Here is a 23155-nt window from a genome sequence, read left to right as displayed (position 1 = left end):
TGTGTGTACTCACCTAGTTGAGCTTGAAGGGGTTGAGCTTCGGCTCTTTGGTCCCACCTCTCAACTGTCAGTCAACTGGTGCACAGATTCCTGAGCCTATTGGGCTCTATCATATCTATCTTGAGGTTATCTTGAGATGATTTCGGGGCTTTTTAGTGTCCCCGCGGCCCGGTCCTCGACCAGGCCTCCACCCCCAGGAAGCAGCCCGTGACAGCTGACTAACTCCCAGGTACCTATTTACTGCTAGGTAACAGGGGCATTCAGGGTGAAAGAAACTTTGCCCATTTGTTTCTGCCTCGTGCGGGAATCGAACCCGCGCCACAGAATTACGAATCCTGCGCGCTATCCACCAGGCTACGAGGCCCCCTATCCACCAGGCTACGAGGCCCCCTGTCCACCAGGCTACGAGGCCCCCTAGGACATTTGAAACTGTGTATGGAGTCTTCCTCCACCACATCACTGCCTAATGCATTCCATTTGTTAACACTTTCGGTCATCGGTGACGGATATTGTGTCCATAAATAACTCTACGAATGTCTGGCGGTGATGATTTTTGCATCCAAAATTAAAATATATGTTAAAATTCGTTTTTTTTTCCAATCATTATGGGATGTGTTTTAAAATGTGTGCCAATGTCTTCCCATTCTCTGTGATGGTCCAGGTGGCATCACAGAGTGATGCCACCTGGACCCGCCTGCCACGTGATGCGACCATTGTTATAGTGTCTACTCTCGTGACCGCTGCAGCCTCCCCTCACATCCAACGCGTGTCTGTTCCGGCAATTATTCCTCAGCTATATTTGCTACTGCCTTTATACACTCTTTACTCTTTCATTTATACACTACATTTACTACAAGATGGATAGTGATCAAGAACAGAGCCATTCCAGGACAAAAGCAGGAAAAGAAACACATCTGAGGGAGAAGCTAATTAGCGTTCGCCAAAAGTACAGCAAAGTACAAAAAAGTACAGCAAAGTACTTTGTACAACTCATACCAACAAAATTCCAGGCTTTAGTTTAAGAATTTTCTGATCTTGAAAGTGCCAAAAGTGACAGTGATGTAGATAATGAGGTGGTTGAAACTTAAACAGCAGGTGAGAATGAAATTGAAAGTGAGGGGAGTGATGATGATGATCTAGATACCGCCACTCGTGCAGGACCTGCTATTAGAACTCGTACTGGGCATACCACTCGTACCCAACGTACCCCCATGTTCTGGGGGAAACCTAGTGTACTGACAACACTGCACCATTTGTAGACAGTTTTACTGGAACACCAGGCTTAACTGTACCAGTACCAAACACTCCTCAGGGACTTTTACAGTTATTAAACCAGAATTGTTCAATTATGTCATTACATTATATTATGCCATTTTCACTTTTGCCGAGTAATTTTAATTTGTGTGCGCCAGCTGCATTTGCACAAACAAGTACAGAGACTTTCTTGTTTTGCCTTGAACTCAGCTGAATCATCACATTCACTCTTGATGAGTGTATGTACAGGTATAACCATTCAACACACGCCAATACAAGCTTGTTTTGTCGGGGTTATAAATTTGCATAGAAGATAAAGAATCGTCATGCACAATCTCCTCAAATTTTGATACGTATTCCTCAGCACCTTTTTCATCAGCAAATGCTTTTCACCTTGTAATTTCACACTCCAAATACCATGACGAACATTAAATCCCTTAGCCATCCATCACTGTATGCACAATTATCACAAACTTTCATTTGTTTCTGAAAATGCTTGACTTTTCCCTAATCAGCCATCCTGGCACTGGTTTCTTTAATTCGCCACATTTCTGCCTATACCGTTACCAGACTTCCTCGTCAACTTCTAACATGAGCACTACAAAAAAAATTTCTCCTGCACACTGCTACATTATACTCACTTTTAGTGTAACTTGCATGAATACATAGAGGTATCTCAAGATGAAGTGGAAAAATTACTCGAGGAGCTAGGAAGAAATAATGCAGTTGGACCAGATGGAGTTTCACCTTGGGTGCTGCAAGAATGGTAGATGGTTGGAACAAGTTAAGTGAGAAGGTGGTAGAGGCCAAAACTGTCAGTAGTTTCAAAGTTACATAACAAAGAATCCTGGGAAGACAGGACAGACCTGATCATTACCCAGAACGAGGAAGGCATTGAGAACTTAAGAGCATGAAATACCACTACAAGCAAGCACCCTTGTGTCCTGGTATTTGACTACATGACTGAATTGAGCGGGAAGTTCGTGCCTCTCACAGCTACTTGATCACTATGACAAAGTCACTGAGGCATTAGAAGAAAAACAGAATGCTGATGTGATATACACGAACTTCACAAAGGCTTTTGATAAATGTGACCATGGAGTGATAGCACACAAAATGAAGTCAATGGGAATAGAGTAACCGGTAAAGTAGGACGCTGGATACTCAGTTTTCTGTCAAACAGGACTCGGCGAGTAACAGTCAACCATATAAAATCGAGTCCAAGCGCAGTTAAAAGCTCTGTACCTCAAGGTACAGTCCTTGCACCGCTGCTTTTCCTTATTCTCATATCAGATATAGTAAAAAATACAAGTCACAGTTTCGTATCATCCTTTGCAGATGACACAAAAATCAGTATGAAAATTACCTTGGCTGAAGACATTGAAAAACTTCAGCCTATTAATTCCACTGACGTCAATGAGATAATCCTTTCCCTTAAAACCAAGTCTAGTGCCCTTGAGGAGATACCAACTTTAATTTACAAAAAAGCCTCCAGATCTTTAGCCCCTGCTATTGCATTGCTCTTCAACAAGTCACTTGAACTCCAAACCTTTCCAGATACTGTATTCTAAAAAAAGCAAGAGTAACGCCTGTCCACAAATGTGGTGATCTCACAGATGTTAACAACTACAGACCTATATCAATCCTGCCAAACTTGTCAAAAAATTTTGAAAAACTAATCTATAAGCAGCTTTACTCTTATCTAGCCAAACACAATATACTTAGCCCTTGCCAATATGGCTTCAGACCCAAAAAAAAGCACTAATGATGCACTTATTAGTATGCTTAACTCGATTCATACAGCTCTTGATAAAAATGAGTTCCCTGTTGGGTTATTTGTGGACCTGCGTAAAGCTTTTGACACTGTCAACCACCAAAACCTTCTTAAATTACATCATTATGGAGTCAGAGGACACTCCCTGCTATACCTCAAATCCTACCTTACTGACAGGCTCCAGTATGTTTCTGTGAATAATTCAATTTCTCCCACCCTACCCATCAACATTGGTGTTCCTCAGGGCAGCATACTTGGCCCTCTCATCTTTCTCATCTACATTAATGACCTTCCAAATGCCTCCCAACACCTCAAACAAATTCTATTTGCTGACGACACAACCTTCATTTACTCCAGTCCTGACCCCCTTGCTCTAAATGCCACAGTAAATACTGAGCTAAATAAAGTCCATCTTTGGCTAACTGCCAACAAACTCACCCTTAACATTGACAAAACTTTCTAATTCTGTTTGGCAATAAATCCTCTAATCAAATAAATCTCAAAATAAACAATACCCAAATTTGTAACAAATTATATGCCAAATTCCTTGGCATTCTCATTGACCACAAGCTGAATTTCCAGGGACACATTCTAAATATATCAAAAAAAGTTTCAAAAACTGTTGGCATTCTTTCTAAGATCAGAAAGAATGTACCCCGCCCTGCCCTGGTGACTCTCTATTACTCCCTTATCTATCCATATCTCAACTATGGTATTTGTGCTTGGGGCTCTACTACCCAAAATCATTTACGTCCTCTAATTACTCAACACAAAGCTGCTATTAGGACAATATCCAACTCTGGTCCCAGACATCACTCGGTACCCCTACTCAAATCTCGGAATATGTTAGACATTAAGTCACTGCACATTCTCTCATGTGTATTATACATATATAAAATGCTAAACTGTAATGCCAATCCTGACCTCAAAAGCTTCATAGAAGGTTGTAACAGAACCCATGAGCACCACACCAGAAATAAATAGTTTTGATATTCCTAGAGTACGACTTAATCAAACTAGAAATGCTCTACAAATCAAGGGACCCAGATTGTGGAATGACCTTCCCAACCATGTTAAAGACTGTACCTCTCTCAACCAGTTTAAGATAAAAACGAAGCTATAACTAATAAATTCCCTGTAACCTACCTTACCCCTCTATTGTCATCCAATGTCTGGGTTTTTTTTTAAAGAGCGCTGTTTGTCGACAGAATTGTATTTGTGCTGCTTTTTCAGCTATGTTTTCATTCCATGTTTTCATTTTACTCTTTATGCTCAATTAGTATTAAGCTTTAGTCATTTAAGTTTTTCATGCCCGAAACGCTTTGCGTAATAGTGGCTTTAGGCATTGTATGTACCTTACCTAAATAAACATTTGATTTGATTTGATTTGATTTGATTTGATTCAAGCTTACATTTATAAAGTTTTTGACTGGGCAACAGAAAATAACATGATGTTTAACAGTGATAAATTCCAGGTACTCAGATACAGTAAAAATGAGGACCTTAAACATAATACAAGGTACACAACACAATCAAATGTGCCCATAGTAAAAAAACAGCATGTAAAGGATTTTGGAATAATGATGTCTGACAACCTAACGTTTAGGGAGCATAACCAAGCAAATATTGCGTCAGCCAGAAAAATGATCGGATGGATTACGAGAACTTTCAAATCTAGGGATCCCATCACAATGATTGCGTTGTCCCATCTTGAGTACTGCTCAGTACAGTGGCACCTCAATTAACAAGTTTAATCTGTTCCGGCACCGAGCTCATCGTGTGGAAAACTCGTCTTGGGAAACAACAACAAAACTGTCGTAAAAGGTGTCCGAGAACCAGCGGAAACGCTCGTTAATCGAGGAAACGCTGGTTAGTAGAGACAAATGTTCTGCGAGTGGCTTGCTCGTTACTCGAAATGCTCGTAGATAGAGCCGCTCGTTAATCCAGGTGCCACTGTACTCACTTCCCCTTTCAGAGCAAGAGAGATTGCTGAAATAGAGGGAATACAGAGAAAATACACAGCATGCATAGACGCGATAAAGCACCTAAATTATTGGGACCGTCTCAAAGCCCTCCAAATGTACTCACTAGAAAGAAGACAAGAGAGATATCAAATAATATACATGTTGAAGATACTGGAGGGCCAAGTACCAAATCTACACAGTAAAATAACAATATACTGGAGTGAACAATATGAAAGAAATTGCAGAATAGAACCTGTGAAGAGCAGGGGTGCCATAGGCACAATCAGAGAACACTGTATAAACATCAGAGGTCCACGGTTGTTCAACACCCTCCCAGCGAGCATAAGAAATATTGCCAAAATAACAGTGGACATCTTCAAGAGAAAACTAGATTGTTTCCTCCGAGGAGTGCTGGACCAACCGGGCTGTGGTGGGTTTGTGGGCCTGCTGGCCGCTCCAAGCAACAGCCTAGTGGACCAAACTCTCACAAGTTAAGCTTGGCCTCAAGCCAGACTTGGGGAATAGAAGAACTCCCAGAACCCCATCAACCAGGTATCAACTTAAAACAGTGCCCATAAGACAAGGAGTCAGGGAAGGGAGAGCAGACTATAAAAAAGAAGACTACATAAAAAAAGTATCTGGGAAGTGTTCAATGGGAGGAGGAACTTAACAGGGAAGATGGTCGAGGAAATGATGAACCAAGTCAAACTAAGGTGCAAAGAGGCAGAAGAGAGATTCATACCACCATTAACCCTTAAGCTGCTCAGGGCCTTAAAGGCATCAACACCACCAGGCAAAACAAAACAAAATTCAAGAAACTATTTTGTCTTATAAAAGTGTTCATTTGTGTTCCCCGATCACGGGAAAAATAATAAAACAATCGTAGGTGGCATATTTTGGCTGCAATAGGGTGGGGAAGCCTGGCAAAAAAGAGGCGTTAACAGAGCAAGCGCCAGAGGTCTGCTCCGCCCAAGCTGTCAGGCGGGCATTGCCACAAAGATGATATTACCTAATTATTTCAATGTCTGATTTATTTTTTCTTAGTTTTTTACAGTAATATTATTCAATAGTGTGTAGTGTGATATATTAATATAATAAAATGTGTGAATCATCGCTATACAGTACTTAAAATTATGGTGTGCATATTAGTGATTCAATTTTTGTTCATAAAACAATAAACAAATACTTTTGCAGTTATTACATTATATACACAGGTTATATATAAGTTTTTACATGTTTTGTTCACCGTAACAGTACAACTAAGCTGATATTGTGAGTTCAGAATGACAGAGGTTGCCACACACAGCTGATGTTCCTACCTCCCTCACTGGTTAAGGCCAGACTCCAACTACTGTATACTGTTTGTGGTGTTATTACACTTTATGCACACATTATATATAAGTATCTGCATGTTTTGTTCACCATAACTGTACAATTAAGCCGATATAGTGACCAAAGAGCATAGTATCCACCCATACACAGCATGACCAGTCATGTAGATGATGCCACCTCCCTCACCAAAATGGCTTCTCCCAACATACTCCTTATGCTGTTATTACACTACTGTATATATACACGTTATATATAAGTATCTACATTTGTGTTCACCATAATGAACCACTAAGCTGGTATGGTGAGTGCAGACAGTAACAGGTGACCACACAGATTTGGAAGATGACTACCACCCTCCCTCCCTCCCTCAACATTACTTCTCCAACAATACTATGCACAGTGCAAATTATCACAACAATCCTGCTATTATCAGTATCCTGTTCATTTTTATCACAGTCAGGGGTCTTCTGTAATACTATCATCGCTAAATAATACCAGTTAAATATATATTTGTTAATTTTTTAGGCGATGCTGTGGTCACAAGCTGAACAGCAGTGCTGTGAGCTTATGCTGCATGCATCAGCCTTGGTGGCTCACTCAGTACTGAGGCCCTCACACCCATGAATGTTGCCCATGATTTTTTTAAAACGGTGTCTGTTTACAAGAGCCCTGAGGAAGCTGATGTGAACCCTGTGTAGCCGCGGGACTTTTTAAATCTTGCACGGTACTCCATAACATCATATGACATGGTGTGCAATTTCTCAACAGTTACTCAACACATCATATGATGTGCTGCACAGTTCAAGGGAAAAATGTTGAATTTTTAATTAAACAATGCACAATTTAATAGGAAAAAGTAGGAAAGAAAATAATAACCAATCGTTCAATGGACAGTGCAAGGAGGCAAAAGCAAAAAGCAGGAGGCAGTGGAGGAAATACAGAATGCAAAGGACAGAAGTAAACCTGGAATAGATGCAACAGGGCCTTACCTTACCTTGAGGTTACCTTGAGGTGCTTCCGGGGGCTTAGCATCCCCGCGGCCCGGTCGTTGACCAGGCCTCCTGGTTGCTGGACTGATCAACCAGGCTGTTAGACGCGGCTGCTCGCAGCCTCACGTATGAGTCACAGCCTGGTTGGTCAGGTATCCTTTGGAGGTGCTTATCCAGTTCTCTCTTGAACACTGTGAGGGGTCGGCCAGTTATGCCCCTTATGTGTAGTGGAAGCGTGTTGAACAGTCTCGGGCCTCTGATGTTGATAGAGTTCTCTCTCAGAGTACCTGTTGCACCTCTGCTTTTCAATGGGGGTATTCTGCACATCCTGCCATGTCTTCTGGTCTCATGTGATGTTATTTCTGTGTGCAGGTTTGGGACCAGCCCCTCAATTATTTTTCACGTGTAAATTATTATGTATCTCTCCCGCCTGCGCTCAAGGGAGTACAGATTTAGGCTCTTTAGTCGATCCCAGTAATTTAGATGTTTTACTGAGTGGATTCTAGCAGTAAAGGATTCCTGCACGCTCTCCAGGTCAGCAATTTCTCCAGCTTTGAAAGGGGCTGCCATTGTGCAGCAGTACTCCACTCTAGAGAGCACAAGCGTTTTGAAAAGTATCATCATCGGTATAGCATCTCTAGTGTGAAAAGAAAAGTGTGTAAAGGGGCCAGTAACGACAACATAAACATAAGAAGATTGACAGAAAGAAACTGAAAAATGATATTGCCTCCAGAGACAAGAAACAACCGAAACTCTTACATAGCCATATAGGAAAGAAAATGACAGTGAATGACCAAGTGACCTGGTTATCAAAATGGGGGGAGGCCAGTACTGTATACAGAAAATGATTAAAGAAATTTGTGAGGAGCTTAATGCCAGTTTCCATTGAGTGTTCAACACTGAGCCTGAACAGCTCCCAGAGCTAGATGCTGAAGCAGCCCCCCTGACAAGAAACTATTAAATATTGAGGTAACAACGGAGGAAGTAAGGATACAACTAGCATCACTAAATTTAACTAAGAAAATGAAAATGACAGTGAATGACCAAGTGACCAGGTTACCAAAATGGGAGAGGCCAGTACTGTACAGTATATAGAAAATGATAAAAATAGAAATTTGTGAGGAGCTAAATGCCAGCTTCCATGGAGTGTTCACTACTGGGCCTGAACAGCTCCCAGAGCTAGATGCAGAAGCATCCCCCTGACAAGAAACTATATAATAATAATAATAATAATAATAATAATAATAATAATAATAATAATAATAATAATATTTTATTTAGGAAAAGTACATACATAGATGCAGAGTTACAAACATTCTGATATTTATAGACAGAGCTAGTACATACAATACCTAAAGCCACTAGTACGCATAGCGTTTCGGGTAAGGTGAGGTGGGGGAAAGAAAACTTAGACTAAAACTTAATAGTAATTGAGCTTAAATTATAAATTGCATTGAATGAAAAAAATAAAAGATAAAAAAGGGGAACATGGTAGAAAATAGCCAATATACAAGTTGATGTATTAATTATTAATTAATATTCATTACCACTATTAAATATTGCGGTAGCAGTGGAGGAAGTAAGGATACAACTAGCACCACTAAATGTAACTAAAGGTACTAGGACAGATAGAGTATCACCATGGATGTTAAAAGAAACAGCACAAGCCCTCAGCATTCCTCTAACACTAATCTTTGATGAGTCACTTACAAAGGGGGAATAGTCCAGCTGTTGGAAGAAGGAAAAATGTGGTCTCAATCTACAAGAAAGGAGATAGAGAAGAGGCACTTAACTACAGACCAGTGTCACTCAAAAGTATCCATTGCCAAGTATTTGAGAGAATTATAAGGTTAAGACTAGTTGCACACCTAGAAAGAATTAGGTTTGTAAGTAAACAACAATGCGACTTTAGAGAAAGAAAAACATGCCTGACGAACCTCCTGGAGTTTTATAATAAGGTAACAAAAATAAGGCAAAACAAAGAAGGCTGGGCAGACTGCATATTTCTGGACTGCCAAAAAGCCTTTGATACAGTACCACACAGGAGGTTACTATATAAGCTTGAGAGGCAGGCAGGAGTAGATTAAAATGCCCTAACATGGGTAAGGAATTACCTAACATACAGGTGTCAGAGAGTGACAGTGAGGGGCCAACTGGCATAGAGTAACTAGCGGGATTCCTCATGGATCAGTGCTTTGACCCATACTATTCCTCAGTTATGTAAACAACTTGACTTAACGAGTTGAGTCATATAAGTCGATGTTTGTAGATGATGTGAAACTAATGAGGATTGAGACAGATGAGGACTGTAGGATTCTCAAAGATGAATTGAACATGTTGCAAAGCTGGTCTAAGAAATGGCTGCTAGAGTTCACCAGCAAGTGTAAGGTGATGGAAATGGGATCAGAAGCCAGGAGACTGAAAGGCCAATACACGATGAAAGGCCTCCATGTAACGACTAGGGAAAAAGACCTGGGAGTGGACATAACACCAGACCTAACCCCAGAAGCTCATATAAACAGAATAACATCAGCTGCATACTTTACACTGGCAAGAGTCAAAACATCCTTTAGGAACTTAAATAAAGAGGCTTTTAGATCACTGTACAGTATACTGCCTATATGAGGCCAATTTTAGAGTACTGTATGCTGCCCCATCATGGAGCCTCCATCTAAAAAACACATAAGGAACTTCAAAAGGGGGCAGAAGTTTGACACGAGCCTTGTCACAGAGCTGCAAGGGATGAGGTATGAAGAGAGACTGAGGGAACTAAACCTGATGAAATTTGAAAGAATTAGGGAGAGGGGGGGGGACATGATACAGACGTATAAAATACTGTACAATCCTGACTGACAGGATTTCAACAGAGGAAATGTCTACAATGAATACTAATAGAACAAAGGGGCACAGATGGAAGTTTGAGACTCAGATGTGTCTCAGACATCCCCCACACGCATGTCGTCCCCCACACGCATGTCGTCTCCCACACACACATGTCGTCCCCCAATAAATGTAAAACAGAACTGGGCCTGTTCTACAAATTCATAAACAACAAATTGCAGGTAAAGGATAATATCCAGAGGTTGAAAATGGGAAACAGATTCACGGAAAATGAAAAGGAAATGTGTGAAACATTAAATGAAGTTCCAAAATGCGTTTGTACAAAATGAAATCTTCAGAGAACCAGACACAATAAGAATTCCAGAGAACAACATAGAGCATATAGAGGTGTCTAGAGATGAAGTGGAAAATATGCTAAAGGAACTCAGTAAGAACAAAGCAGTTGGTCCAGATGAAGTTTCACCATGGGTTCTGTGAGAATGTACACCTGAGCTCAGCATTCCTCTTCAACTGATTTTTCAGGCATCCCTGTTTACAGGAGTTGTAGCTGATGTGTGGAAAAAGGCTAACATAGTTCCAATCAACAAAAGTGGAAGCAGGGAAGACCCCCCTTAATTATAGACCTGTATCATTGACAAGTGTAATACTGTAGTCAAAATATTGGAAAAAATAATTAAAACTAAATGGGTAGAACACCTGGAGAGAAATGATATAATATCAGACAGACAGTATGGTTTTCGATCTGGAAGATCCTGTGTATCGAATTTACTCAATTTCTATGATCGAGCAACAGAGATATTACAGGAAAGAGATGGTTGGGTTGCCTGCATCTATCTGGACCTAAAATAGGCTTTCGAGAGTTCCACATAAGAGGTTGTTCTGGAAACTGGAAAATATTGGAGGGGTGACAGGTAAGCTTCTAACATGGATGAAAAATTTTCTGACTGACAGAAAAATGAGGGGAGTGATCAGAGACAATGTATCGGACTGGAGAAATGTCACAAGTGGAGTACCACAGGTTTCAGTTCTTGCACCAGTGATGTTTATTGTCTACATAAATAATCTACCAGTTGGTATACAGAATTATATGAACATATATGCTGATGATGCTAAGATAATAGGAAGGATAAGAAACTTAGATGATTGTCATGCCCTTCAAGATGACCTGGACAAAATAAGTATTTGGAGCACCACTGGGCAAATGGAATTTAATGTTAATAAATGCCATGTTATGGAATGTGGAATAGGAGAACATAGACCCCACACAACCTATATATTATGTGAGAAATCTTTAAAGAATTCTGATAAAGAAAGAGATCTAGGGGTGGTTCTAGATAGAAAACTATCACCTGAGGACCACATAAAGAATATTGTGCGAGGAGCCTATGCCACGTTTTCTAACTTCAAAATTGCTTTTAAATACATGGATGGCGATATACTAAAGATATTGTTCACGACTTTTGTTAGGCCAAAGCTAGAAATATGCAGCGGTTGTGTGGTGCCCATATCTTAAGAAGCACATCAACAAACTGGAAAAGGTGCAAAGACATGCTACTAAGTGGCTCCCAGAACTGAAGGGCAAGAGCTACGAGGAGAGATTAGAAGCATTAAATATGCCAAAACTAGAAGACAGAAGAAAAAGAGGTGATATGATCACTACATACAAAATAGTAACAGGAATTGATAAAATCGATAGAAAAGATTAGCCGAGACCTGGAACTTTAAGAACAAGAGGTCATAGATTTAAACTAGCTAAACACAGATGCCGAAGAAATATAAGAAAATTCACTTTCGCAAACAGAGTTGTAGACAGTTGGAACAAGTTAGGTGAGAAGGTGGTGGAGGCCAAGACCGTCAGTAGTTTCAAAGCGCTATATGACAAAGAGTGCTGGGAAGACGGGACACCACGAGCGTAGCTCTCATCCTGTAACTACACTTAGGTAATTACACTTAGGTAATTACACTTAGGTAATTACCATGGGTTCTGAGAGAATATGCAACTGAGCTCAGCATTCCACTTCACCTCCTCTTTCAGGAATCCCTGTGTACAGGAGTCGTGGCAGACATGTGGAAACAGGCTAACATAGTTCCAATCTACAAAAGTGGCAGCAGGGAAGACCCCCTCGATTATAGACCTGTATCATTGACAAGTGTAATAGTGAAAGTATTGGAAAAACTAATCAAAACTAAATGGGTAGAACACCTAGAGAGAAATGATATATCAGACAGACAGTATGGTTTTCGATCTGGAACATCCTGTGTATCGAATTTACTCAGTTTCTATGATCGAGCCACAGAGATATTACAGGAAAGAGATGGTTGGGTTGACTGCATCTATCTAGACCTTTAAAAGGCTTTCGACAGAGTTCCACATAAGACGTTGTTCTGGAAACTAGAAAATATTGGAGGGGGTGACAGATAAGCTTCTAACATGGATGAAAAATTTTCTGACTGATAAAAAAATGAGGGCAGTAATCAGAGGCAATGTATCGGACTGGAGAAATGTCACAAGTGGAGTACCACAGGGTTCAGTTCTTGCACCAGTGATGTTTATTGTCTACATAAATGATCTACCAGTTGGTATACAGAATTATATGAACTTGTTTGCTGATGATGCTAAGATAATAGGAAGGATAAGAAACTTAGATGAGTGTCATATCATGCCCTTCAAGATGACCTGGACAAAATAAGTATCTGGAGCACCACTTGGCAAATGGAATTTAATGTTAATAAATGCCATGTTATAGAATGTGGAATAGAACATAGACCCCACACAACCTATATATTATGTGAGAAATCTTTAAAAAATTCTGATAAAGAAAGAGATCTAGGGGTGGTTCTAGATAGAAAACTATCACCTGAGGATCACATAAAGAATATTGTGCGAGGAGCTTATGCCACGCTTTCTAACTTCAGAATTGCTTTTAAATACATGGATGGCGATATACTAAAGAAATTGTTCACGACTTTTGTTAGGCCAAAGCTAGAATATGCAGCGGTTGTGTGGTGCCCATATCTTACGAAGCACATCAACAAACTGGAAAAGGTGCAAAGAAGTGCTATTAAGTGGCTCCCAAAACTGAAGGGCAAGAGCTACGAGGAGAGGTTAGACATCATAAATGCCAAAACTAGAAGACGGAAGAAAAAGAGGTGATATGATCACTACGTACAAAATAGTAACAGGAATTGATAAAATCAATAGGGAAGATTTCCTGAAACCTGGAACTTTAAGAACAAGAGGTCATAGATTTAAACTAACTAAACACAGATGCCAAAGAAATATAAGAAAATTCATTTTCACAAACAGAGTGGTAGACTCCGTTTGGTAGGAATGAGTTAGTGTTCCTTGTGGTAGGTAGTGGTAGGAACAAGTTAGGTGAGAAGGTGGTGAAGGCCAAGACCGTCAATAGTTTCAAAGCGTTATATGACAAAGAGTGCTGGGAAGACGGGACACCACGAGCGTAGCTCTCATCCTGTAACTACACTTAGGTAATTACACTTAGGTAATTACACTTAGGTAATTACCATGGGTTCTGAGAGAATATGCAACTGAGCTCAGCATTCCACTTCACCTCCTCTTTCAGGAATCCCTGTGTACAGGAGTCGTGGCAGACATGTGGAAACAGGCTAACATAGTTCCAATCTACAAAAGTGGCAGCAGGGAAGACCCCCTCGATTATAGACCTGTATCATTGACAAGTGTAATAGTGAAAGTATTGGAAAAACTAATCAAAACTAAATGGGTAGAACACCTAGAGAGAAATGATATATCAGACAGACAGTATGGTTTTCGATCTGGAACATCCTGTGTATCGAATTTACTCAGTTTCTATGATCGAGCCACAGAGATATTACAGGAAAGAGATGGTTGGGTTGACTGCATCTATCTAGACCTTTAAAAGGCTTTCGACAGAGTTCCACATAAGACGTTGTTCTGGAAACTAGAAAATATTGGAGGGGGTGACAGATAAGCTTCTAACATGGATGAAAAATTTTCTGACTGATAAAAAAATGAGGGCAGTAATCAGAGGCAATGTATCGGACTGGAGAAATGTCACAAGTGGAGTACCACAGGGTTCAGTTCTTGCACCAGTGATGTTTATTGTCTACATAAATGATCTACCAGTTGGTATACAGAATTATATGAACTTGTTTGCTGATGATGCTAAGATAATAGGAAGGATAAGAAACTTAGATGAGTGTCATATCATGCCCTTCAAGATGACCTGGACAAAATAAGTATCTGGAGCACCACTTGGCAAATGGAATTTAATGTTAATAAATGCCATGTTATAGAATGTGGAATAGAACATAGACCCCACACAACCTATATATTATGTGAGAAATCTTTAAAAAATTCTGATAAAGAAAGAGATCTAGGGGTGGTTCTAGATAGAAAACTATCACCTGAGGATCACATAAAGAATATTGTGCGAGGAGCTTATGCCACGCTTTCTAACTTCAGAATTGCTTTTAAATACATGGATGGCGATATACTAAAGAAATTGTTCACGACTTTTGTTAGGCCAAAGCTAGAATATGCAGCGGTTGTGTGGTGCCCATATCTTACGAAGCACATCAACAAACTGGAAAAGGTGCAAAGAAGTGCTATTAAGTGGCTCCCAAAACTGAAGGGCAAGAGCTACGAGGAGAGGTTAGACATCATAAATGCCAAAACTAGAAGACGGAAGAAAAAGAGGTGATATGATCACTACGTACAAAATAGTAACAGGAATTGATAAAATCAATAGGGAAGATTTCCTGAAACCTGGAACTTTAAGAACAAGAGGTCATAGATTTAAACTAACTAAACACAGATGCCAAAGAAATATAAGAAAATTCATTTTCACAAACAGAGTGGTAGACTCCGTTTGGTAGGAATGAGTTAGTGTTCCTTGTGGTAGGTAGTGGTAGGAACAAGTTAGGTGAGAAGGTGGTGAAGGCCAAGACCGTCAATAGTTTCAAAGCGTTATATGACAAAGAGTGCTGGGAAGACGGGACACCACGAGCGTAGCTCTCATCCTGTAACTACACTTAGGTAATTACACTTAGGTAATTACACTCATGTCGTCCCCCACATCGCATTCTTTTAGCATAAGGGTACTGAGTAAATGGTATGACCTAAAAAAGCAGGTTGTAGAGGCAAATTCCATTCATAAATTTAAAGCAGGTATGAGAGAGAAATTAGTCATTGCATTAAGACAAACTGTGGGGTCAGGTTGTCTTAATGCAAGAAAAAAACGGGGTCAAAGAGCTTGAGCTAGATCCTGCAGGCACAAATAGGTGAGTACAAATAGGTGAGAGCAAGTTCTCCAATCCTTGTTCTACATGCTTTCCAGCTTGGAGAACTCCAGGATCTTTGCATCATATCTGGGTGAAAGTGCTAGAGAGAGCTATTCAAGTGGTGTTCCTATTATCATAACTATAGAGATCATTGATAAAAGTTGAAGTGGTGATTATTGTGAAAAATATATAAATCTGGAAAAATATATTAAATCTGGAAAAAAATTTGGCCTAGGGTCTCTGAACCAGAGCAGACAAAATCAAAACAAATATGGTGGATGGGACAGAATTGGATGAGCCAAGATCGTTAGTAGAGACAGCAAAGGCGGTAGATTTCAAAGGTTTTACTCAGAAACAAATACAGAACGGATATTTTCTAGGTAAGTTAATGAGCATTGAAGATTTGCTAGGCATATAAATGAGAATTTCTTAATTTAGAACAAGAAAACAGAGATCTCAAGATCTTGAACAAATCCACAAGGGCAGTGATGAGGGTTTGAAATTACATCCAGAATGATCCCAGACGTTGCCTTAGTCGACTAGGCCACGACATGGTCAAAAGAATTGCAACCGGGAATTCCACTTAGTTCACACGGATCCTGTAACCTCGCCGAGACACAAACCAGGGTTTTACATAATTCCCCCCATGCACTCGGGCTCTGTCAACATGCTGTTCTACCTCTTCACCCTCACTTCAATACACACAGAAATCACAATAGCATGATGCATCAATAGAACAGCAGAAGTAGCCTAGTGAGTTTTAAAGGTGCTGCAGGGTCCCTGTGTTTTGGGGCTGGTGTACACAGGGGTTAAACACTGACTTTATTCTGAGGGAAAATTAGTACAGAGCCGATAATAAAGATACTGTAAGGAAAGCAGTGATGGAGCGTCATCATTGGAGCTCGGTAAGGTTCTGTCCTCCTTCCCCCATGACACTAGCCCTGACAAACTATAAATTGTGATGTAGTCCATTTTATCCCTTCAACTTCATGTATCAACCAGGGAACAATGCTGGTGCACGTGTCAACCTTGGTCATTTTTAGGTTTAGCATTAAATGTAAAACTCCCGCAGGTACATGGGACACACATCTGTTACCTCAAGCCTCCAATAAACAGACACCTTGGGCAAAAAAATTGTGGGCATCCTTCATACGAGCGACAGCATCAGTTCTAAAACAGCAACCATAAGCAGCATATGCATCACCAGCTCACATCACTGCCATAAAGTTGGTGCACACACTATCACTTAGTGATGATGAAATAAATAAATAAGTAATTTCAATAATTTAATGTTGATAGTGATGTGACTATCTATGTACAAGGTTCAGATACCGGTGCATCTGTTGATACACCAGTATCCAATGCTGTTGACACAGCATGAACCAGAAATGGTGAAAAATGTGTGGGGTTAGGAGGCGTGATCGAGGACCGGGCCGTGGGGCTGTTGAGCCCCAAAATCATCGCAAGGATGGGCTGAGATTGCATAAATTGTTAGATACATCACACCCACCAGAACTACTTAGTGGTTCATTACATAACCTGCTTGGTACCTGCTTGATGGGGTTCTGGGAGTTCTTCTACCCCCCAAGCCCGGCCTGAGGCTAGGCTTGACTTGTAAGAGTTTGGTCCACCAGGCTGTTGCTTGGAGCGACCTGCAGGCCCACATACCCACCACAGCCTGATTGGTCCGGCACTCCAAGAGAAAACTAAATAGTTTTCTTCAAGAGATATCCACGGCTGTTCCAGGCAATATTTCTTATGCTCACTGGGAGGATGTTGAACAATTATGAACCTCTGATGTTTATACAGTGTTTGTGATTGGCCTATGGCACCCTTCCTTTTCACTGGTTCTATTCTGCATTTTCTTCCATATCATTCACTCCAGTATGTTTTACTGTGCAGATTTGGGACCTGGCCCTCTAGTATTTTTGTAGTGGGGGGTATTATGTGCAGTAGATAGTTATATATAACATTTGTACGCAGTGTGATAATTGCGAAAATAGTACTGTATTGTTAAAAGAATATAATACTATGGGCATATTAGTGATATGAACATATTTATGCATATCAATATTCAGCACATTTTATTATATAAATTTCTCAAATTACACACTATTGCATTATATAACTGCAAAAAGGTGAAAAACGGTTCATTGACCAACACTCCTGCTGTCCCCCACATTCATGTCGTCCCCCACACTCATGTCGTCCCCCACACTCATGTCGTCCCCCACACGCATGTCTTCCCCCACACGCATGTCGTCCCCCACACGCATGTCTTCCCCCACACGCATGTCTTCCCCCACACGCATGTCTTCCCCCACACGCATGTCGTCCCCACACTCATGTCGTCCCCCACACTCATGTCGTCCCCAGACTCAAGTCGACTCCCACACTCATGTCGTCCCCCACACTCATGTCGTCCCCCACACTCATGTCGTCCCCCACACTCATGTCGTCCCCAGACTCAAGTCGTCTCCCACACTCATGTCGTCTCCCACACTCATGTCGTCCCCCACACTCATGTCGTCCCCCACACTGATGTCGTCTCCCACACTCATGTCGTCCCCCACACTCATGTCGTCCCCCACACTCATGTCGTCCCCCACACTGATGTCGTCCCCCACACTCATGTCGTCTCCCACACTCATGTCGTCTCCCACACTCATGTCGTCCCCCACACTCATGTCGTCCCCCACACTCATGTCGTCCCCCACACTCATGTCGTCCCCCACACTCATGTCGTCCCCCAGACTCATGTCGTCCCCAGACTCAAGTCGTCTCCCACACTCATGTCGTCTCCCACACTCATGTCGTCTCCCACACTCATGTCGTCCCCCACACTCATGTCGTCTCCCACACTCATGTCGTCCCCCACACTCATGTCGTCCCCCACACTCATGTCGTCCCCCACACTCATGTCGTCCCCCACACTCATGTCGTCCCCCATACTCATGTCGTCCCCCACACTCAAGTCGTCCCCCACACTCAAGTCGTCCCCCACACTCAAGTCGTCTCCCAGACTCAAGTCGTCTCCCACACTCATGTCGTCTCCCACACTCATGTCGTCCCCCACACTCATGTCGTCCCCCACACTCATGTCGTCCCCCACACTCATGTCGTCCCCCACACTCATGTCGTCCCCCACACTCATGTCGTCCCCCACACTCATGTCGTCCCCAGACTCAAGTCGTCTCCCAGACTCAAGTCGTCTCCCACACTCATGTCGTCCCCCACACTCATGTCGTCCCCCACACTCATGTCGTCCCCAGACTCAAGTCGTCTCCCACACTCATGTCGTCTCCCACACTCATGTCGTCCCCCACACGCACGTCGTCCCCCACACTCCTGTAGTCCCCCACACTCATGTCGTCCCCCACCGGGGAGCCAGTGGCCGAGCGGAAAGCACGCTGGACACGTGATCCTGTGGTCCTGGGTTCGATCCCGGGTGCCGGCGAGACACGATGGGCAGAGTATCTTTCACCCCTATTCACCCCGTTACCTAGCAGGAGCCGGTCGGCCGAGCGGACAGCACACGGGACTAGTGATCCTGTGGTCCTCGGGTTCGATCCCAGGCGCCGGCGAGAAACAATGGGCAGAGTTTCTTTCACCCTATGCCCCTGTTACCTAGCAGTAAATTAGGTACCTGGGTGTTAGTCAGCTGTCACGGGCTGCTTCCTGGGGGTGGAGGCCTGGTCGAGGACCGGGCCGCGGGGACACTAAAAAAAGCCCCGAAATCATCTCAAGATAACCTCAAGATAGCAGTAAATAGGTACCTGGGAGTTAGTCAGCTGTCATGGGCTGCTTCCTGAGTGTGTGTGTGGTGTGGGAAAAAAATAGTAGTAATAGAAACAGTTGATTGACAGTTGAGAGGCGGGCCGAAAGAGCAGAGCTCAACCCCCGCAAGCACACCTAGGTGAATACACGCATGTCGTCCCCCACAAGCATGTCGTCCCCCCCACACTCCTCGTCCACCACACTCCTGTAGTCCCTCACACTCCTGTCGTGCCCCCTCACATTCCTGTCGCCCCTCACACTCCTGTCGTGCCCCCTCACATTCCTGTCGCCCCTCACACTCCTGTCGTGCCCCCTCACACTCCTGTCGTCCCCCCACACTCCTGTCGTCCCCCCACACTCCTGTCGTCCCCCCACACTCCTCTCGACCCCCACACTCCTGTCATCCCCCACACGCCTGTCGTCCAGCACATTCCTGTCGTCCCTCCGTCCCCCACACAGGAGTGTGTGGGACGACAGGAGAGTCGGGTACGAGAGGAGTGTGGAGGCGACAGGGGTGTGGAGATGCAACAGTTGTTGGGGTGACTTGAGTAGACTTGGGATGGTACCTGACTTACAAGGCATGCACAAGGAGGCGAGGTAAGGTCACAGAAACCTCACCTCTAGTACTTCAAAGGTTGGAAGTCAATCTCTTGATACCAGATTCAAATCCGTTGACAGTCCTAGACTAAATACTGACACTTTACGTTACAATTTAAGCACATTTCTACTTCGTCCACCAAATTGAATATTAGCATATACTTAGTAAATTATATTAAAAAATTCAAGTAATTCGTTCCTATATAGGATTATTTATACTCTTGTTTCTGTGACTTTTCCTAGCATTAATGAGACTCTTTATCTTCACCATACACTAATCTTCTGTATGGATTTTCCGTATTGGTGTTTTTACTTATTAAATATTTTATCCTTTATTATTGTTAGCGCACAAAAATATTAACCCCCATCCCCCAACAAGAACAATATGTATTATTCCCCTAAAAAAACACAGATTTTCAAAGATTAACACACTCACAAAGCCCACAATCAGCCCCACATCAAGAATTATCAAACATCATTTCAGGCTGATGGCTGAAGGCTGATAATTGCACCAACATGCAATATACTCCGCGAATGCTGTCCAATCCTTGCCAACCCTAAATTTCCCTAACACTAAGAGTGATTTTGAATTAGTATACGAAAGAAAAGAAAATATTTACACAAGGTACCTAGGATACTACCCTGTTACAGAACAAAGTTCTGTTACTCCTACAGCCTGAATTCTAATTGTCTGTCTACTCCAAATGTCACGATTACCACCATGAATCCTGTAGGAATCTCTGTCTACTCTGACAAATGGGATTACCGCTAGACTCGTCTGTCTAGTTCGCATGCACGCAAATTTACCGCCAGACTGGGAGCTGAATACTGTCTACTACACTTCCTTGTGTGATTATCGCTAGCTTCAAGCCCTTGCACTATACCGTGCTCAGAAATAAGACAGCCGCCCCTATTCTGATAGATCGACTTTAACCTGTCGATCTGCTGTACAAATTGTACACCCCTGATTAAATTGAGAGAACGGAGTAACTGATTCTGTCGAACCAATCAGAGCGTGTCTCCACAAGACAACGTCAAGCATGTCCCCTTAACCTTACGTTACAATAGTCTTACTCACTAGCCCTTAACCTAAACCTACAGTAGCCACCGAGCAGCACAGGCACCTAAATTCCTTCAGCAATTATACAATTACTAAAGACCACTGCAATGCCACTAAAGTATTTGGATAGCTTGTACATATCATTAGCATTACCGAGAATTCTGGGATAAAATTCGACGGTCCGGTGGCATGGAGTTATTTATTCCAGTAAAACGGTATATAATTGTATGCTTAGCTAATTTCAAAGTGTGATTCCGCATTAAACGGGATTAAGGATAAAACGGTCGGAGGCGTGAATTAGCGACTCTGAGGCCTGTCATCAACTTGGGAATTAATGACCGTCGCCAGTTAGAACAGAGGGTGGGAATTTATTTTATCATCCCTCCCCTCCTAGGGAGATGGGGAAAACGTGGCGTACAGGAATTTTCATTGTGTGGGATGTTGCGTGTTGCGCTGTGAATCATCAGGCGGTTAGTAAAAGACAAGGAAACAGTTATCACAGGTGGACGAGTGTCTCCCTGGGGAGAGAGTCGAGGCTGCCACAAATAGGGAGCATGGAGGGGGGGGGGAGTTAGGGAGGAACATAAAAGCTACCTCACCTTTTCTGACCTCAACCCACGTTCCACATGGGGATCAAGGCCACCCCTCTGCCCGACCTTTCCACTTAACTCAGTCACCACCTCCCCCCAGCTCAATATACTCCCCCATCCGTCCCTACCACAAGCTCCCCCCAGCTCAATATGCTCCCCACCCGTCCCTACCACAAGCTCCCCCAGTTCACTATGCTCCCCACCCGTCCCTACCACAAGCTCCCCCAGTTCACTATGCTCCCCACCCGTCCCTACCACAAGCTCCCCCAGCTCAATATGCTCCCCACCCGTCCCTTCCACAAGCTCCCCCAGTTCACTATGCTCCCCACCCGTCCCTACCACAAGCTCCCCCAGCTCAATATGCTCCCCACCCGTCCCTACCACAAGGTACCCCAGTTCACTATGCTCCCCACCCGTCCCTACCACACACTCCCCCCAGTTCACTATGCTCCCTACCCGTCTCTACCATACACTCCCCCAGTTCACTATGCTCCCTACCCGTCCCTACCACACACTCCCCCAGTTCACTATGCTCCCTACCCGTCTCTACCACACACTCCCCCAGTTCACTATGCTCCCTACCCGTCCCTACCACACACTCCCCCAGTTCAGTATGCTCCCTACCCGTCTCTACCACACACTCCCCCAGTTCAGTATGCTCCCTACCCGTCCCTACCATACACTCCCCCAGTTCAGTATGCTCCCTACCCGTCCCTACCACACACTCCCCCAGTTCACTATGCTCCCTACCCGTCCCTACCACACACTCCCCCAGTTCACTATGCTCCCCACCCGTCTCTACCACACACTCCCCCAGTTCAGTATGCTCCCTACCCGTCCCTACCACACACTCCCCCAGTTCACTATGCTCCCTACCCGTCCCTACCACACACTCCCCCAGTTCACTATGCTCCCTACCCGTCTCTACCACACACTCCCCCAGTTCACTATGCTCCCTACCCGTCCCTACCATACACTCCCCCCAGTTCACTATGCTCCCTACCCGTCTCTACCACACACTCCCCCAGTTCAGAATGCTCCCTACCCGTCCCTACCACACACTCCCCCCAGTTCACTATGCTCCCTACCCGTCCCTACCATACACTTCCCCAGTTCAGAATGATCCCTACCCGTCCCTACCACACACTCCCCCCAGTTCACTATGCTCCCTACCCGTCTCTACCATACACTCCCCCAGTTCACTATGCTCCCTACCCGTCCCTACCACACACTCCCCCCAGTTCACTATGCTCCCTACCCGTCTCTACCATACACTCCCCCAGTTCACTATGCTCCCTACCCGTCCCTACCACACACTCCCCCCAGTTCACTATGCTCCCTACCCGTCTCTACCATACACTCCCCCAGTTCACTATGCTCCCTACCCGTCTCTACCATACACTCCCCCAGTTCACTATGCTCCCTACCCGTCTCTACCATACACTCCCCCAGTTCACTATGCTCCCTACCCGTCCCTACCATACACTCCCCCAGTTCACTATGCTCCCTACCCGTCCCTACCACACACTCCCCCCAGTTCACTATGCTCCCTACCCGTCTCTACCACACACTACCCCCAGTTCAGAATGCCCCCTACCCGTCTCTACCATACACTCCCCCAGTTCAGAATGCTCCCTACCCGTCCCTACCATACACTCCCCCAGTTCACTATGCTCCCTACCCGTCTCTACCAT

General features: G+C 43.5%; 2 protein-coding genes across 2 annotated transcripts in view; both read right to left on the bottom strand.

Moving 5' to 3' along the window:
* LOC123747182 (uncharacterized) overlaps window positions 1-23155 on the bottom strand; it is a 64241-nt gene that overhangs the window by 33198 nt on the left and 7888 nt on the right. The window lies entirely within an intron of this gene.
* Window positions 18193-18609, bottom strand: LOC123747150 (UDP-3-O-acylglucosamine N-acyltransferase-like). The gene has a single exon (XM_045729169.2). The coding sequence runs from the start codon at window positions 18607-18609 to the stop codon at window positions 18193-18195; it is 417 nt and encodes a 138-aa protein (XP_045585125.2).

This window comes from Procambarus clarkii, chromosome 77 (assembly GCF_040958095.1).
Source record: "Procambarus clarkii isolate CNS0578487 chromosome 77, FALCON_Pclarkii_2.0, whole genome shotgun sequence".
NCBI classification, from domain to species: Eukaryota; Metazoa; Arthropoda; class Malacostraca; order Decapoda; family Cambaridae; genus Procambarus; species Procambarus clarkii.
This window is presented reverse-complemented; position numbering and strand designations above follow the sequence as displayed.

What these genes read in the sequence shown, in the direction of transcription:
- LOC123747150 (XM_045729169.2), bottom strand. Translation starts at nt 18,609, where the DNA reads ATGAGTGTGGGGGACGACATGAGTGTGGGGGACGACATGAGTGTGGGG.